The sequence below is a fragment of the Drosophila miranda genome, chromosome 2, assembly GCF_003369915.1.
Source record: "Drosophila miranda strain MSH22 chromosome 2, D.miranda_PacBio2.1, whole genome shotgun sequence".
Lineage (NCBI taxonomy): Eukaryota > Metazoa > Arthropoda > Insecta > Diptera > Drosophilidae > Drosophila > Drosophila miranda.
In genome coordinates, this window is record NC_046675.1 from 12325041 (window position 1) to 12343125 (window position 18085).

The window sequence follows — 18085 nt, forward strand, 5'->3', positions numbered from 1 at the left end:
CGGCAGCGCCGATTGTGATCAGCGATAGACGATAGAAGTAACCTGTGCAACACAGCGCTTGTCGTGCTGGAATTTTGAAGCACAGCGTTAGGTATTATTATTATTATTATTTTGTGGTGTCAATGTTAAAAACGCAGCATATGTATTCATTCGGTTGTGAGCTATATCTCGGGAAGTGGCGCAGTCACAGTGCAGTCAAGTGGCATAGTTTTGCATTGTGAAATTGTGGCGAGCACGATCGCTGCCCCTACTTTCTTTCGTCGAGGACAGGACAGATACAGTTATTGCGAGACACCGCCTGCAAGGAACTTTCGGCCCGCATCATATCCCTCGGTGCTGCCCGGCAGAGTAGAAAACAATATTGAAAAGTATGCAACAAATTTCAATATGTATTAGAATTGTTTTCAACCCCTTAAATATATATTTTTCGTACAAAGACGCGTAAAAGAGCGAGGAGCGAAACTTGTTGCGTCTGCTGTGCGTCAGCACTAGTGTGCTCTCGCTCGCTCTCTCCCACTCTCACGCTCTCCAGTGCTCGATTGAGGGGCCGCCATTTTTCTTCGTGAGCTGCTTATAGGCGTTGCTGACGCTGGCAAAAAAAGACAAATTATGTAGATTAAATCGCGTGCCCAAAAGTAGGCTAGTCATGGATCGGCGGGTCCTTGATGTATTTTTCAACACGTTCTTCTAATAGATCGATCATCTTCCTATAGATACACCCAGAAAGGCCAGCCAGCATGAGCGCCGCAAAGGAGGGAAGAAAGACAGATGGCGGCTCCGAAAGGAGCAGCCGGGCCAGCACAACCGTACTGAAAATAATTGGTATGGACAAACTATGCTTGCCAAAAGTCAAGGGCCCGACAACGCGCATGAAGCTTCTCAACGACGTCGCCGCCTCTGCCAAGCCGGAGAAACGTGGTAGCCTTGGTGGCGCTCGCATTAAAATTCTCAACGAGGAGGCATTGTGCACCCCGAAAGCCGACAAACGCAGCCCCCAAAAGACAGTCAGTCCATCGGGCTCTGTCAAGATATTAAACGAGAAGCGAATGGCCCCATCCACGGCTACGGCTGTGGAGACGACAAAGATCAAGACGTCCCCAACCAAACAGAAGAAGAAAATGGATCATTATGTGCTGCAGGCCGTAAAGGCCGAGAACAGCAAAGTAGACACCACATCTAGTGTTTCCGAGGAGGACGAGAGCATTGCCTTCATCCTAGCCGACGACGAAGAGGCGGAACCTGTGGCTGGTCGAGCCAATGACGAGGAGATTGTGGTTTCAAGTGCAGATGAGGACAATGAGGACGACGAGGAGGGCGATACTTCGGTGGAACGCACTAGTAGCGGCCAGGGGGCGATCAAGGAAATGGTCGAACATGTTTGCGGCAAGTGCTACAAGACGTTCCGTCGCGTGAAGAGTCTGAAGAAGCACTTGGAATTCTGTCGCTACGACAGTGGCTATCATCTGCGCAAGGCGGAAATGCTCAAGAACCTGGAGAAGATTGAAAAGGATGCTGTGGTGATGGAGAAAAAGGACATTTGCTTCTGCTGCAGCGAGAGCTACGACACCTTTCATGTGAGTGCTTGCCCGTTACATATGTGATTCAATCAATAATTATAATAATCGTCTTCCCTCAGTTGGGCCACATCAATTGCCCCGATTGTCCAAAGTCATTCAAGACGCAGACCAGCTATGAGCGTCACATCTTCATCACGCACTCGGAGTTCAGCACCTATCCCTGTTCCATTTGCAATGCCAATTTGCGCAGCGCCGCCTTGCTGACGCTTCACGAGGAGCAGCACAAGTCGCGCGGCAAACCGTTTGCGTGTAAGATCTGCGGCAAGGACTTTACCCGTTCGTATCACCTGAAGCGCCACCAGAAGTACTCGTCCTGCTCGGCCAATGAGAACGATACCATGAGCTGTAAGGTGTGCGATCGTGTTTTCTATCGCCTCGACAATCTGCGCTCGCATCTGAAGCAACATTTGGGCACACAAGTGGTGAAAAAAGCAGAGTATATGTGCCACACCTGCAAGAACTGCTTCTACAGCCTGTCCACGCTGAAGTATGTAGAGTCCACCCAATATTCCAATACTTCTATTCCACTAATTGTCATAATCTTGCAGCATACACATACGCACCCACACTGGGGAGAAGCCTTTCGATTGCGATTTGTGTGACAAGAAGTTCTCGGCCTTGGTGGCTCTCAAGAAGCATCGACGCTACCACACCGGCGAGAAGCCCTACAGCTGCACAGTGGTAAGTGCCAGAAAGTTCATCGTTCCTTTAGCATTCTTTCATTTCCATTTGTTTTACAGTGCAATCAAGCCTTTGCCGTCAAGGAGGTGCTCAATCGCCACATGAAGCGACACACCGGAGAGCGTCCGCACAAGTGCAACGAGTGCGGCAAGAGTTTCATCCAGGCCACCCAGCTGCGCACCCATTCCAAAACCCATATACGTCCCTACACCTGCGATTTGTGTGATGAAAAGTTTAAGACAGAGAAACAGTTAGTAAACCCAGTAATCGGAGTATGAAACCACTATTAATTATGCCTTTCAAACCAGATTCGAGCGCCATGTTAAGGAGCACACACGACAGAAGCGCACCTCTTTCGCTTGCACTGAATGCAAACGTACCTTCCGCACCCCGGCCTTGCTCAAGGAGCACATGGATGCCGGCGATCATTCGCGTAAGCTATTGAACATCTGTCAAATAATTGTCCCATTTACCCTCTCCTTTGACTTTCAGCCAACCCGCAACGCGCCAAGCGCTCAACCACCAAGGTTATCGAGCGTACAGACTGCGCCATTTGTGACAAGAACTTCGACAGCACCGAGACTTTGCGCAAGCATATCCGCTCCGTCCACGAATGCGATCCGGATGACATCTTTGGCGTCGAACCGCCAGCAGCAAAGCGCAGCAAGAAGTCCAAAAAGTCTGATGACGCAGACGAAGATACAGAGACCGTGGACCTTAATACATCGGCGGGTTCGCTGATTTCCAGCCAAACAGACGGGAATGGCGTTGTGGTCAGGGAGTTTCTGGTGGACGATGGCACTGCCCAGACCATCTTGCTGGAGAACGCAACGTACACCATTCTGCCCCTGGATGGGGGCAACAGCAGCGGCACTGAACAGGCGCCCGGAACTGGGAACAATGTCAAGCCGGAGGCCAACAAAAGTGAGTCGAAGAAATCGGCGGCTACCCCGGTTGTCAAGAAGGAGCAGCGAAAATCCCTGGCGGCCAGCTTGGCCGCAGCTATTGCGGACAACATGGAGGAGCCGACAAGTGACGATGACTTCAGCGGCGACGTACTCACCGAATCCGACCTGAAGCTCAAGGAGAATGTGGGCAAACTGATAGACATGCTGGTCGATCCGCACGTCCTCAAGAAGTACGGCTGGCCCAACACCTCCGAGGAGACAATGCTATGCAAGGTGATCGAGAACTGTGGCCACGATCTGAGCAAGGATGAGGAGAACTACACCGAGCTGGAATACGGCGATCGTATGCGCGAATATTGCAAGCTTCTCTTCACTGTGGTCATCCACAACGAATCCATTCGGTCCCTGCTCAACAATTTCCCCATCGACGATGTCATCGAGTATGTCCTGGGCGACGAGGACCAGGACGAGGAAGAGGAGGATGGCAAGCAAAAAGACAGTGATGCTGCGTCCGACCACAAGTCGGAAACCGCAGAGACCCCAGCTGATAAGGAATAGGGAGCATGAAAAACCTGAATTTTAGATAAAGTTACACTTTTTGTTTCGGTTTCGGTTCAAACACCAAGTGACCTTAGAAATGAATGCATCCGATCCACCTGTTTATTTGTTAGGTGCATCCTAAACGACTTATACACAAAAGAAAAAACACCCTTGATGACACAAATGATGAAGATATTTTAGTTATTTTGATATTATATTTACACATAACACATATTACTAAACTATATCCATGCGGGACATCCTATCGAACTATTTTTGATAGAAACATATTAAACACAATTATTAACGATGTACTTTCTTGCTTCTTCTTCATTGTTCCATCAGCATCTTGAGGATGCGCGCATTGTTTTGGAGAATCTTGTGGCGACTCTCGTCGATGAGCTCCTCGTACTCCACAATACTGGCATCGATCTGCATTAGTTGATCCTTCATGGGCTCTGTGGCAGAGGCAGTGAGGCTCCTCTCGCGCTTCAGCTCTGTGGCTGCCTGTGCGTAGGTGTCGCGCCACATCGTCAGCTCTAGCTGCATGGCATCAATGTCCTCGGGTATGAAGTCCATCAGCTTGCCGAGAGGATTAACCGCCTTGGTTAGGCTCTGTATGAGATCCCGCAGATCGTTCACCTGCCTTGCTGAACTCTGACGGGTGCCCTGATTGGGCTGAGTGACTGGCTGCTCCGCCTCGGCACTCTGTTGCACGAGCTCCTTTTGCGTTTCCAGGATCTGCTGCACCAACCGACCCTGTGCATCGAGCTGACCCTCCAGCAGCGGCTCCTCTGCAGCGCCCTTCTCAATGTCGTGCGCGTTGGCGTCTTCGATGATCACCAGATTCTCCCCGTCATCGTCCAGGTCCCCGAAAGTCTCCAGCTTCACGTTGATGCCGGACATCTTAAGCTGATCGTTGGGCTGCAGCACAATCTCCACATTGCGACGCCGCGGGGCGCCGGGACGAGCGGAGGCTGGCCGAGCACTTGGCGGCCGCAACGAAGTGCGTGGCCGCTGATTGGTCTCCTTGGAGTTCTCTCGTGTGAGGGGAGCCGCCACTGTCCTGCCATCCTGGTTGTTGTTGGAGCCAACAGGCAGTTGGCTCGGCTCTGGCTGCTGCTGTTGCGTCTTGACCTCATTCGAGGCTGGCTGTTCTGGTTCTGCTTGGACCTGCCTCTGACTGGCACTCGAGCGTCGGCTTTTGCTGGATGATTTGCGACTCTCTGATTCAGTTGGGGGCGCTGTCAGATTGGTTTCCGTAGCAGGCTCAGCTACCGCTTCCTTGGATACTTTTGGAGATGAGGAGGGCGATGATTTCTTGGGAGCAACTTCAGGGGATGCCTTTTTGGGTGCAACTTCAGGGGATGCCTTTTTGGGTGCAACTTCAGGGGATCCTTTTTTGGGTGGAACTTCAGGGGATCCTTTTTTGGGTACAGATTCAGGTGACGATTTCTTAGGTACAACATCAGGTGATGCTTTCATGGGTACAGCCTCTGGGGATGCTTTTTTGGATACAGCTTCGGGGGATGATTTCTTGGCGATCGCTACGGGCACGGGGGACATCGTATCGCTCTCGGTTGAACCCTGCCCCTTGGCCTTCGCCTTCTGCTTCACTGGTGATGGGCTCTTCTGCTTGGAACCCTGCCGACTGGGCTTGGGGTCACCAACTGTCGCTTTGGTCTTCTTCTGAATTGGTTTTTCCTTTTCCGTTGGCGTAACACCGGATGCCAGGGCCTGGGTGGCCTTGCGCAGCTTCTGCTCTTGTGGCGAGACGCGCTTTTCCTTGACTCGCTTTGTCTCCTCTTCCTTGCCAGCAGGTGAGGTTTGCTTGCTGGAGGGTTTGGGCTCCTTTTTGGGCTTTTCCTTGGCCGGTTTGCTGGTGGCAGTGGCAGCCACCAACACCTGATCGACAGCCGTCTGCCAGTCCAAGCTCTGCTCAGCCACACTGGCCATAGCCTGGAGCAGCTCGTTGGTTAGCTCGGGCTCTTGCCCAGCCACTATCTTGGAGGTGCGCACCTTGAGGTCCTTTTTCGTTGTTAGTTCTGTGGATGAGACGTGAATCAGTCAATAGCTTTGAGGGCACTCCTTTTCCCCATGACTCACTGATCGCATCGATCATCTTCTGCAGGAATCGTATCTTGGCCTCGCGGTCTCCTATGTTTTCGAACTGTTGCTCCTCCGTCGTGTACAAGCCCTCAAAGTTGCCCGTCTGCTTGATGAACTGCAAAGAAAAGAAGTCTTGAGGCTGAAGAAGTAAGGGGACTGGAAGGCTGGGTATCCACTTACCGAATTGAACACGTCCATTAGAAAGCGAAAGGGTGGCTTCTTCAGCAGCTTCTCCGTGAGTGGGGGCTTCTTAATATACTTACCCAAGGTCGTTTGGGTGGTCTTGATAATGGCATCCAGTTCTTGATCGGACGACATCTTCTGTGCGTTTATTTCTTTCTATTACAAAATTCCAAATGTTTTTCCCGACTGCTGTTTGTTGGGCCACGGTCACGGTTGTCCTGACAACCAGTTAACCCATGAACCGAGGAGTCATGCGCATGCTCCTGGAAATTCCTTTGGTGAATAGAAACTCTAATGGGATCCTGGATCGTTAAGGCCAGGGACCGTAGGGATTATTTAGTTATAGTCGAGCAGAGCAAAAAAGAGACGGCAATGCAATTATTGGCTGGCTGTCAAATGCTCTTGCTTGATGGGATGCTGGATATAAAAGGACGCCGATGGCAACGAAACGAGGCAGTGTGTTAGCGATCATGGTAAGAAGCAGTCCGGAAAGGAGTCTTTGAAGAGAGACAACGGTGAGGTCGCAGAGACGAAGGACTGAAGCCTCTAGGATGAAGTCAAGGGCTGGCCTGCTCAAGGGATCCGCCGGCAGCGGCGATTCGCCAGTAGCGGATAAAGCGGAAAGGGAGGCAGGAAGAACCACTCACTGGAGGACAAGGCGGAAAAAGGTGATCGGTAAGAGATTGAGAAGAGGCCGAAAATTGAGAGGCTTTGAGGTAAGGGTAGGAGCCACGATGTTCAGGCTGATAGCGGGTCTGTTCACGTAAGGTCTCAGCGGATCTGAGATATCAGATTCATTAGTCGTAGTGGTAGTGGAACTGACAGCGGATGCGTTGGAAGGTGTGGAAGACTAGCTCATCGCTCTGGAAAACAGAAGAGCATCAGAAGGCCATCGGTCAATTTATTTCTGAATTTCACTATATTCCCGATATTAGAAATAAGAGTTATAAAATAATTAATGCAAAAAAACATTGGTAATAAAACTTTATCATGTTCCAGCATATTGTGGACCACGAGGCGGCTCTAGTTGAATTCTAGTTGTGATTAAAACTTTTGGTTTTGTTCCAGCACAATTCTCACTTTATTACGATACTTTATAAAATGTTCTCTCTCTCTGTCTCATACACAACGCGACTTGGCTCAGATATGAATGGGTTTCGTAGAGGATTGCACACAGATTGGTATAGATTTTGCAGTTGCGGTTTTTAATACTCTTTCGAAAGCTAACGAATAAATTACATTTACACAGTAGTTATTATGTGGTTATAGCTGGGTAGCCAATTTCTCGATCAGCGTAGCCAAAACGGAGCAGCAGACAGACTATATACAATTAACATTAATAATTCTCATAACTAAAATTATACACAGTGCGATATTAAAGCTAAAGTCGTACACAAAAGAAAATAAACATAATTGGGTAGGAGCAGGAGGGGTGGTAGGGGTATGGGGCATGGGGTATAGACAGAAGGGGGCAGGTCAGACCTTGCAAGCAAATTGGCGGCAATTACGAAGGGCTGACACAATATAAGATCAAAATACAACATGGACAACAAAAGGGCCTTGTCATCGCACTACAGGTTTGTATAGCGCAGCGCTTACGATTAGTTATAGTTATGCTTTATCGTAGTATATATATAGTAATAGGTATACGGTATAAGGTATTAGGTATAGAGTAGGGTAAGGTATGTGTACTGCTTGTCGATATAGATAACATTCATATATAGTACGTATATTACATTTAGAGTACGCTGCATTCCGTGCGCGGCAATTAAAAACAATTTGTAAAATTAACTCTCAGTTGAATTTAGGCCAGTCTCAATCCCAGCGACTGCTGCTGCTGCTGCTGCAGCTGCAGCTGCTACAACTCAAAGAAGTCATCCTGCTGCTTCTCGAGACGCTTCAGCGAGTTTTGAACGCGACGCGTTTGGGTTGTGTTCAACAGCTGCGCCGTGTCCGAGTTCCCGCTGCCCGTCGAACTGTGTCGCTGGTACTGGGGCGGACGTTCATTGTTGTTCTTGTAGGAGTTGTTTAGCGGATTGCGGCGCTGTGGAAACACATCAGCACTGGCGCTGATGCAGATATCTGCATCACTCTGACTGCTGACCAGACTGCAAGGGAGAAACGAAACCAAAGGAATCAGTATGGAATTCAAAATGGAAAGGTCTATAATCTGTTGGCTTACTCCTTGGAACGCTCGACATATTTGCGCGACTCGGAAATGGTGTTGTCGATCTTATTGAGGAAGTCGTTCATGCACTTGCGGTTCTCCTCCTCGGGCGTCATGGCCGCCACCGAGTCCAGGGACTTGCTCTGCTTGCTGCCGCACGCACTGTGATTGTGCATCATGGCCGGATCCTCGTCGCTGGCCTGCACCAGCAGCTCGCCAGCAATCGAGTATGGACGTTGCGGTTGCTGCTGTGTGCTAGAGCGCACGCTCGCTGCGGAGCCGCTTGTGTTGCAGCTGCTGCTGCTGCCTCCATTGCTGCTACTGCCACTGCTGCCGCTGCTGCCACTGCTACTGCTGCTGCTGTTCATGAAGTTGTTGGCTTGCACCAGGTTATTGGCATTCTGCTGCGCCTCGCGCTGCACATTTACATCGGGTGTGCCCGGAGGTGTGGCCAGGACATCAAACGCAGCAATTGAATCGGCGCCGCCCACCTGCGGATAGTAGGGCGAGTTCTTTTCGACGGGCACCAGCAGGAATTGACGCAAGAACAGGCTGTCCGAGGCAAAGAGCCGGTTAGCGCGGCGTATTTGTTCCGTCTGAAACACGATAGATATGTGGACATATTAGTATCACTCAATCCACTCAATTATTGGCAATTGCATCAACGACAGCTGATTGATTGATTGATCGATCGATCGGCGGTACGCTTGATGGATGCCTACTGCTAATCGTATGGATTCGCTGTCTTGTCTGTCCGCCTGCATATACGGACAATGGTGTCAAGTCAAGTCAAGCCGAGTCCACTGGCTCTTTGGGGGCTGTACAACAATTATTATGATGGCTCTAATCATTAGAGATGCTCTGGGCCTCAGTACTAGCTAAATATTGGCCCAGTTGCTGGCTAAACAGCTCAGTTCCCATTGTGGACATAAATCATATGCAGCAATCTGTCAAGTCGAGAATTTTTAAAACATTTGGCTGCAGTATGCCCAGCGATAACGCGGCTGATAAATATCTAGACACCTGCCAGTCCCTTTCCTCGTGTCTGTCTGACTTTCTGTCCTGTTTTGTTTGCCCAGTCGCTAGACGACTTATCACATCTCCCACATATGCTGCTCCTACAGGTGTGCAGGTGTGCTGGCGTGCTGGCGTGGGGGGTGTTGTTCGCTCGTAAATTAGACGGACCGAACAATGGCACGGCACTGAGTGAAGGAAGGGACCCACTCGCAGACATTGAGTGGGTTGCTGTTGCCGTGGCTGGGCTCGTGTGGAGTTGCTGGGGCAACATTGCGATTATTAAATCAATAAAAATCTAATTTCATGGAGTTGCCATTTAAAATTTAAAGGTCTTGCGTGAACACAACGGCATGTGGGTCATCCCTTGGCTCGGAAGAACTTACCGTGCAGCCATATTTCAGAGCTATACCCTGCAGTGTGTCCGTCTTCTCAACGATGTGCCGTATTAGGGTCTCGTTGTTCCGCATGCTGTTGCAGCAGGTGCTGCCGTAGCGCTTGAGGGTGCGCGAGGAGTCGCGTATTGATTGCTTCTCGTTGAACATGAATTCCGTGTCATCCATATCGGGCACGATCTCTTGAAACTGCAAGAATAGACATAGGCATAACGTTGTTTAGAAAGTTGCATTTATTTTCGATTCTCATGTGATGTCATGGCCACAACGTAACACCCAACCCACACCCCCACACACACTCTTACATCGACTAGTATGTGATTTGGAGTGCCACCGATTTCCGCCTTAATTAATTTGTGCACTCACCCGAGGGCGCTCCTAGGCGCCTATGCAACACCCCGTACGGTGTCAAGCGGTAACTGTTACTCCAGCCCCACACTGCCGAACGAACCCACACAGCTGCAGTCCCCTCCCCCGTCCAGAGACCACCTCCAAAGCAACTTTTCAAATACGAACCACAGAAGCCCAACGCCTTTTACTTTTCACTGGCCTCCCTCTCTCCGCTGGCAGCACTTTCAATTTTGCAAATTCGCGACGTTATTTACCCAGCTAGATACATACGTATGACGAAAGCACACGCGTCGTCTCTTTGTGCCGTCCCATATATAGTAATTTTTTGTAATTTTGCTGTGATTTTCTGTTTTCTGTTTACTACGTGTTTACACTTACAGCCAGTGTGACCCTCCAAATACACCGTAAATATAGCGATGAGAAAAACGAACTTAGCCCACTAAACCCCCCTGCATTTAAACAGGTGAGCCCCGGAAAACAATTCGGTTTGTAAGTTATTCTTGGGCCTTACCCTTACCCTTTTTCTTTACTAACTAAAAGACAAGGATATCTATCAGCTGAACTGCGCTAAAGTCCCTCAAGTTTCACCATTTTCGTGGAGTGTTTTTTAACAATGGTCTACAATGGGTTAATCCTTCTCTGCCCATGACTAGCAAACATTTTCCTCGATTTTGATCTTCGGTCGAATATTACTGGCTAGCTAGAACCCTCAACCCTAAACACATAATTTTATCCGATAGGTGCATCAATTTCCTACAAGATGTGCTAATTTTAAGGCCTCTCTTTCGTTTAAACAAAAGAGGACAATAAAAAACAATTGCACATCGAAGCGTAATGACGGTGCTGCCACATGTCAGCAATGATGGCGCGCTTTTGAATTGGCAGTGGTCTGTGCGCGCGCGTTGTTATTGTTGCCTTTGTCTCAACAACAGACTTTGTTGCTAATTGTCTTTGGCTGTGGTTGCTTTGGGTAACTTTTTCACGTGATCCGCCGCCGTCTACGTAAACATCTTTTAATGTATTGTATATATTTAGTCAGGTTCGAACCTGTTTGAACAAAGCAAGTCGGCCAACAACAGAGCACAGCTGCTGATGGTGCTGCTGCTACTGCCGTTGAGCCTGCTGCTGCAGCAAATATTGAAATTAGTGGACGACGTGCCGGCGATTGTTAATTAACATGTGACTGTATTTATAACTGATATCTGAGCCCCAGCGTATGCGCAATATTTGTGCATTATTGCAGCTGCAATGGCCTGGCCCAGACCGGCTGTGGGCAATTACTTCCTTGGGCAACTATTTGCATTACGATTTGCCAGCGGGAGCTGGAGCCTGCTGGCTGTTAAGGTCAACAGCAACAAGTTGTGCTTAGCTCTGATCAAATGTTTCTTGTCTGCAGCTCTCTGTTTGTGCTCATACTCTTATTTATGTTTGGCAAATATTTTGCTGATAAGCTTTACCGATAACACCCGCTCACACACTCTCAGCTCTGCCTGCCCCCTATATGATTGTATCTCGACGATCTAATACAAAAGAGGCGCGAAATTAAACGAATAGAAAACGGTCATTGACATGCTTTGACATGCTATGCCACTCGTTCTAACAGGTGGGGGAAGGGGCCAGGGGGGCAAGGGGACTCCCCCGGTGAAAGCACTCTTCAAATTTGCAATTCCAGGCACAATAAACCATACACACCTGAGTAACAATCACAACACGAGCACACGTCTGCCTCTACCTCTGTTTCGAGGGGATATCTTTTATTATTTTTTGCGTTTATTGATGCAAAAATTAATGTTAAATGGCACTTTTGGCACATTGGCTCTAAAAGAAGCCGCCTGTAAATCTCCGCCCAGACAGTGCGATCTGGGATGCTAAAATTAAAACATCAGACATGCTTCGGTGGCTCCTCTGTGCATCTGAGTCACTCGTGGGGGGGAACAAACCATTGTCCAAGAATGAATTTAGAGAAGGTCACTTCACTCCCTGATCGGAGCCATAAATTAGCCACAGACTGTGTCAGAGCAACTAAATTGTGAGCTCATAAATTTAATGATATCGCTTCTAATCTATTTCAATTTGTTGCTTTTCAACGAGTAGCTGCTCGCGCAGCTGGCTCAAATTTATGGAATTGTGCAAGCGCACAAAAATTATAACCGAAGGTTAAACTTAAGTAACCAAACGAATAGACAGTCAGACAGAGAGACAGTCAGCCAGCTGCCACTATCTTTAGTATTAATTAAAACTTCCAAATAGGGAAATTGCAAATTGATAAACACAGCAACAGAACAGAACAGTACAAATCAGAGACAGCCAAAAACAATTTGTACTACGTGACTGAGAAATAAGAAGCTCCAAATATCTATTCAGATATTGCGTATATCTGGGAGGCATTCCCCGCGACACTATCTGGAGCATTGGTTAATGGCGGAAAATACTGGTAAAGAGAATTCTTTGTAGACACGATACGCCGGGAGACTCGTGATTTCTTGCGAATTTCGTGTCACTTGTTAATAAATATTGACCTTAAGATAGATGTGGCTCTTGCAGATGATTCAGACACTGCTAACACTCCCATTATATGTTGGGTCGTGACTGTTCTGCAGATAGTGATTTCCTATCAATGTGTAAACACTGCCTACCCATCATCACTCTTGTTTGAGGCTACCAATCCTTGTCACAAATACCGCGAAAAGCACATCCTTTCATGTCACTCAACCGCCCGCCCGCCCGGCAACGCACTCATTTGCTTATCAGGGAATTAGCTGGAAAGTCCCTAAAGAATTTCTACTTTGTAATACCCCCGGGGTCTGGGGTCTTAAAGTGTCCGCGTCAAGTGTTCCGAGTCTTAAGGGGTCTTTTCATTCAAGTTTATTTATATTTCTTGATAAATTTAATGGATGGGCTGCGCTCTTCTTCGTTCAGTCGTTGCCTGGTAAATGACTGAAGTTGTTGCCTGATTTTGTGGCTAGCTAAGGTGTCTAGCCGCCTGTTGACTCCCCCTTGACCAAGGCCAAGTGCAGTGAATACAGTCTGTCATTCAGTTACAACAATTATTGATTGTATTTCCCATAATATCTAAGATTTTTGTTGTTTGCCCTACGTGCACTTTACTACGTATACGGGTGTGTATTTATCAACGTGACATTTTATGATATTCAAAAAATAAAGAGCTGATACTAAAGAAATGCATAAGAATGCTGTCCATGAGTGGGGTTGCACCCTTTAATCAGTTGGGGTAGAAATTTGAATAACTTTAACTCAGTTTTTGGACCCTCAGGGTTTCCATATTTCATGATCGCAAATATACCCGACTAATAGGTATGCAATAAGACTCTACACGTGTACTTTTTCCTTCTGGGGTACAAAGCTATTAAAATTGAATACAGAAAGAGTCTTTCTTTAGGAATTCCCAAGATAAAAGAGTCCCGTCCCAGTCCAGATACTCATTATTAAGTGATCCACATAGATGCTGTCATCAGTGGGAACTTCCGCACAGGCAGTAATGAGGCTTCTCTTCCGTCATGTACTCGTTTGCACCAGAAACAACCGCCGGTGTATTATGGACTCTCTTTTTCTGTCTTGTGTGGCTAATAAGCCCGGGGTTTTATAAAGTTTCCGTGAGTTTTTGTGGTTTTTGCGGTAGATACGACACAGATTTGTCATACAAAATATTCCCCAGAGAGCACACGACTAGTCTAGTACGAATTAATGTCGGGTACAAGAACCCTTGGACTGAGACGGAGACTGAGACTATAGAGACTGTCGCGTTTTTAAGTTTTTGTTGTTTTGTTCCTTAACGACTCTCTGCACTTGAGCGAATGATTGATTGTTCGCTTGGTTTCATAATAGTACATATGTATGTATGTGATTGTCATTAAAACATCTGGGAAGCCATCAAGTGACTATCAATATGATTTATTCAACCATTAATTATATATATTTGAGTTCTTTATGTTCTTGTTTTTGCGCTCGTATTGCTTTTATTAAATGGAAGACCGCCGCCAGTCCGTCCAGAGTCAGAGTATTTTCCGAGTGACAAGTGATCGGCAGATAAGATTGTAGCCATTGTTCAAAGTATCGCCCGAACCATAGGACCATAGGAGAGTGCGAGAGAGTACAACGGGTGCAGCCTTCCTTTTTTATTTTATGATCAATTTATGGTATAATACAAGATATACTACATACAATACATGTATGTGCCGGAAAATAACCTACAAACAAAGGCTTTTTTTGTGGGAAACAAAAGACTTGAAGTATCAGCCTATACTATATAATAACGCGCTATCGGTTTTCGTCTAAGAGTCAAGGCTAATGCCGTTCGATATCTCTAGAAAATACTACAAAATATCGTCTGATTCTGTTCATTCCCACACAAAATGCTGACTTATCATTTGTTACTCCCATTTTGTTTTTTTTCTTTCGAATCACAATCAAAACAATTCGAGCCATATCAGCCATAGATTTCTTAGAGCTCAATTCGAACCGGTTGTGCGGACAAAAGATAAACTTTATATATAGAAAATCCGTAATCCGTAATCAGAAATAACCCCCAAGGAAAAATATATTAAAATAATACCCCGAAAAAAATAAACAAAGATAGAACCCAAAACCAGTCTTTGAGCTGCAAAGACATTGCAATGTGAAGTAGAAACTTGATGATAATTATCCAATCCAAGAGATGGCAGCTTCGAAGATCTGATGATCGGTTGACTCACAATTTTGGCATTCCCCAAGATGCGGCAGCGGTTTATGGGGGTCTTTGGGGGGCTTTCACGCGTCTCAAAGTAGGTTTTTTTCAATTCCTGGCTGGTAATTTGTAAATTTTATGTGGAACGGCCTTGGAAACTTTTGAAAGTACACATGATACACATTTCTCTTTCGACATAACTTTGAATAAGTGCGGTTTTTGGGATAGATTCAATATTGAATATTATGGAAATCGAACTACGAAAATGTCCATCCCAGAAACACCTAGACTAAGGTTGGTTATCCGAATAAATCGAGTACTTACTTATTCGAAACAGAAACCAAGTCAGAATTAGAGTTGCCAAATGGTAAGATATTCCCCAAAACCAAGGTTTGTGACCCAATTTTGAAACGATACATATAAAAGTATGCTTCAACTTGAAGTCAACCCGCAGCATGGCCCGAAACAATTACCAAATCAGGGGGGAGGTTGGAGTTTCGACTGTCGGGTGTGGGTGAACACAGTCAACTGATTAGTGAAGGCCAGATACGGGCCACAAACTTATTCAAATGCAATTCAAAAAGTGTGTCAGTATGGCGCTATCGCTGAAGGACAGACCTGGGCTCTGCTCTGGATTGTGCGGATGGGTGCACACTGCACTGGTGCAGTGTGACCCCAAAACACAACCAATGCAAGATGGCGTCGTTGTGTGCGAAAGAGATGCTAACAAAACCAGACACCGCGGTGGGTGTGGGGGGGCCGGCCATTGAACTCCAACGATAAGAAGGAGAGCCACGATCCGCCAAGGTTAAGGATATTTTTAGACAGCAAAAGGAATGCAGCGCAGAATTAACTTTATACCCAGCAAAACCCCGCGTATGTGCAATGTGCATTTGGCCCAATTAGAGGCGGCTGCAGTCCAGCGTGTAAAATGCATTTTGTGTTCGGTTTAATGCTGTTTCTCCATTCCGCACAAACTCATTTGCAATTCAGTCGGAGAGCCGCCGCATAAGTTGTTTGCGGCTGCGGCTGCGACTGCGACTGCGACTGCCACTGCTTTTGGCCAGATGTGACTGTGGGGCTTACTCATCGCATTGGTTCGTTGGCCACGATCTTAGCCCACTTTGGTGGCATTCGCACTCGCTCCACAGACAGCAACAAAACCGAAAAAGATGAAAGAAATGCCAGGTTGGGCACCCAAGGCAAAAGATACTCCTGAGGGTACGAGTATCTGCTATAAAACCGATCCTCGCGTGTCGTGTAGGGTACACAAGAGTAACATTCAACCAATGCTGTGTTTTTCCTTGGGTAATGCGAGAGCATTTCGACATGATCGTATTTCAGAGAATAATTTATTATTTTTTTGTTTGGCTATTGCCGTGTGGCTTTTGGCTTGGTCTTTCTTAAATGCGGCTAAGCACTTTGGCTTCACCGCCACCGAACCCAGTCCGTCCGTTGCCTACTCCTACCTTCCCCTCCTCTTCGATTCTGTCTGCTGCCGATCTTGGAGTGGTGTTGGTTATATACAAGTATTCTGTGTGTGTGTGTGTTGTGTGCATTCATATCGACTTTGGCTTCACTCCAAGAGCTAACGACCGCTTATAGCCTTTCATATTCTGCCTCTCTGGCCCGCAGAAATGTTGCAAAAAATATTAATGACAAGAAAAAAGCAAACACAGAAATCGATTTCATTTTTTTTCAAGAAAGCCAACAAAGTCGGAGAAAAGAAGCCCGTTAGGCGTGAATTTGAGTATCTTTTACTTTGTTCAATCTGAAACCGAACCGAAGAACGAAACTGTATCCGATTGGACTTGGAACAGTTACAAGGAATACACTCTATAGTACAGTTTCGTTGAGTAAGCTGCTTGGATCAACAAGCAGTTCTGAGAAGGCTGTACTTCTCTCAAGCAGTGCACATTTTACAAGAGTTTCTTAGAGGTTTCGAAAATCTTTTGTTGCTAAAATCGAGAGCCACCCTAACCTTACACAAAATCCTCGAGCACTCTCCCTTCTTCCTGCTTCTGTGACTCACCTGCGAATGCAGTTTCCAATCTTTGTAGGCCTTCACAATGTAATCCATTTCCGGTGTGTCTTTAAGGTGGTTTATTGATCTCAATCTTCTCTTTATACAACTGAAGAAGAACATAAAAAATACTTAGTATTTGTGGGGCACCTCACTCACATAAAATATATACGTATTATGTTTTTTATTCGCCTTCTTTATCAATTCTATTGTTCATTTACATATTTTTCTTACACAATTATGGAATTATTCCGTGATTATATATTTATTTCTTTTTTTTTTTTAGTTTTGTTGCAATCAAATTTCCGTTGTGCAATTTAAGAGCAATTGTTTTATCTGACTTTACTTTAGTTGCGGGGTTTTTTTTTTGCTCTTTAGTCAAGGCTGCTTTTGGTCTTGTCTTTCGTTTCGTTTTGGTTTTGTGTCTTTTTACACTTGTGCAAATCTCCAGAGTAGCCCCAGACTCGTGGGCGGTTGTCTGTGTGTGTGTGTGTGGTGGGAGGGGGTATGGTATATGTATTTGTTTTCCGTCTGCGACAAAACGACAGCATACGGCATTCGGCAACAACGTTTGTGTACCGCGTTTCGTGATCTTTTACCAGGTTCTGACTCTGTACTTTTTTATCTACAAAAAGTTCATTTATTTTACAGATTTTCTTTCCATGATTATTGTTTGTATTTTTCGCTGTGGCTGTGGCTGTTTGGGAAACAACGCCACCGTTTTGTTTGTCGCAGTGCAAATAAATACAGAAACGTAAGTATATAAATATACAATTAAAGCATTATATTGTTGTCTGGTGTCTGCGGGCGATCCGGGAACGGGACCCGACGCCGGGCCACGCTTGGCAACAACGGTCAACAGTTAACCGTAACTCAAACTAGAGCGGGTTTTTGCCCCGTTTTCTAATGTTTAGTTGCGTTTATTTCACTTAATTTTTTATTATATTATTTTTTTTGTATTTCTTTTCGACACTCACACAAACTTAGAACGACGACGGCGGCGACAACGCGAGCGGCAGCTCAGTTTTTCGCAGCGCACACGATTAGCCTAAACAGACACACTAACTAGAAAACACAGCCTTGAGGGGGGGGAAGGCGCTGCTGCTACTGCTGCTGCTGCTAGGGGCAATGCCAAATGCCAACCAACTTCAAACAGCTCTCGAAAACAACTGATTGGAGGCAAGCGCCAACGCCAACCCGGTGGAGACCGACAGCGGAGCGCGATCGTCAAAGCTGGCAGCTGGTCTCTCTCTCTCGCGCAGTAGCTGTCGCTCCCTCTCTCTCTTGTGCAAATAGATGGTTCCACCATTAAGCTTAAGTTTCATTCAAGAAGGAAATAAGCTCTCTCTCGCTTGGACTCTCTTTACTGCACTTTGTCGACTGCTCTCTGGCTGCTGCTCTCTCTCTCAGCTGCACTATGTTTTGGGTGAATGCTCTTAGTTAAGCCCAAGTT

General features: G+C 46.6%; 3 protein-coding genes across 7 annotated transcripts; 1 reads left to right on the forward strand and 2 right to left on the reverse strand.

Moving 5' to 3' along the window:
* Positions 1 to 9: 9 nt before the first annotated feature.
* Positions 10 to 4020, forward strand: LOC108156079 (protein suppressor of hairy wing). 2 transcript variants are annotated; one of them, XM_017287366.2, is made up of 7 exons: positions 10 to 91; positions 714 to 1574; positions 1637 to 2064; positions 2126 to 2258; positions 2318 to 2508; positions 2567 to 2691; positions 2751 to 4020. In XM_017287366.2, exons 2-7 carry the CDS (start codon positions 738 to 740, stop codon positions 3722 to 3724), a joined length of 2688 nt encoding a protein of 895 aa, XP_017142855.1. In that variant the 5' UTR covers positions 10 to 91; positions 714 to 737; the 3' UTR covers positions 3725 to 4020. The 2 variants fall into 2 exon arrangements, with proteins under 2 accessions (XP_017142855.1, XP_017142854.1); XM_017287365.2 differs by having other exon boundaries at positions 32 to 368.
* LOC108156081 (TRAF3-interacting protein 1) lies at positions 4012 to 6530 on the reverse strand. The gene is made up of 3 exons (XM_033388246.1): positions 5996 to 6530; positions 5813 to 5930; positions 4012 to 5751 (listed from the first exon to the last, which is right to left on the reverse strand). Exons 1-3 carry the CDS (start codon positions 6131 to 6133, stop codon positions 4037 to 4039), a joined length of 1971 nt encoding a protein of 656 aa, XP_033244137.1. The 5' UTR covers positions 6134 to 6530; the 3' UTR covers positions 4012 to 4036.
* Positions 6531 to 7182: 652 nt separating this feature from the next.
* On the reverse strand, positions 7183 to 17794 carry LOC108156904. 4 transcript variants are annotated; one of them, XM_017288649.2, is made up of 5 exons: positions 17610 to 17794; positions 16642 to 16741; positions 9566 to 9763; positions 8181 to 8761; positions 7183 to 8106 (listed from the first exon to the last, which is right to left on the reverse strand). In XM_017288649.2, exons 2-5 carry the CDS (start codon positions 16687 to 16689, stop codon positions 7857 to 7859), a joined length of 1077 nt encoding a protein of 358 aa, XP_017144138.1. In that variant the 5' UTR covers positions 16690 to 16741; positions 17610 to 17794; the 3' UTR covers positions 7183 to 7856. The 4 variants fall into 4 exon arrangements, with proteins under 4 accessions (XP_017144138.1, XP_017144139.1, XP_017144140.1 ...); XM_017288650.2 differs by lacking the exons at positions 16642 to 16741; positions 17610 to 17794 and adding an exon at positions 10196 to 10305; XM_017288651.1 differs by lacking the exons at positions 16642 to 16741; positions 17610 to 17794 and adding an exon at positions 9941 to 10298.
* Between the last annotated feature and the right edge of the window lie 291 nt (positions 17795 to 18085).

Coding starts and splice junctions, on each gene's coding strand:
- LOC108156904 (XM_017288649.2), bottom strand. CDS start 16,689: ATGGATTACATTGTGAAGGCCTACAAAGATTGGAAACTGCATTCGCAG. Junction 9,764..16,641: donor ATTGGAAACTGCATTCGCAG/GTGAGTCACAGA, acceptor CTATTCTTGCAG/TTTCAAGAGATCGTGCCCGA. Junction 8,107..8,180: donor TATGTCGAGCGTTCCAAGGA/GTAAGCCAACAG, acceptor TCTCCCTTGCAG/TCTGGTCAGCAGTCAGAGTG.
- LOC108156079 (XM_017287366.2), top strand. CDS start 738: ATGAGCGCCGCAAAGGAGGGAAGAAAGACAGATGGCGGCTCCGAAAGG. Junction 1,575..1,636: donor AGAGCTACGACACCTTTCAT/GTGAGTGCTTGC, acceptor GTCTTCCCTCAG/TTGGGCCACATCAATTGCCC. Junction 2,509..2,566: donor AAGTTTAAGACAGAGAAACA/GTTAGTAAACCC, acceptor CTTTCAAACCAG/ATTCGAGCGCCATGTTAAGG.
- LOC108156081 (XM_033388246.1), bottom strand. CDS start 6,133: ATGTCGTCCGATCAAGAACTGGATGCCATTATCAAGACCACCCAAACG. Junction 5,931..5,995: donor TAATGGACGTGTTCAATTCG/GTAAGTGGATAC, acceptor TTTTCTTTGCAG/TTCATCAAGCAGACGGGCAA. Junction 5,752..5,812: donor GAAGATGATCGATGCGATCA/GTGAGTCATGGG, acceptor TCTCATCCACAG/AACTAACAACGAAAAAGGAC.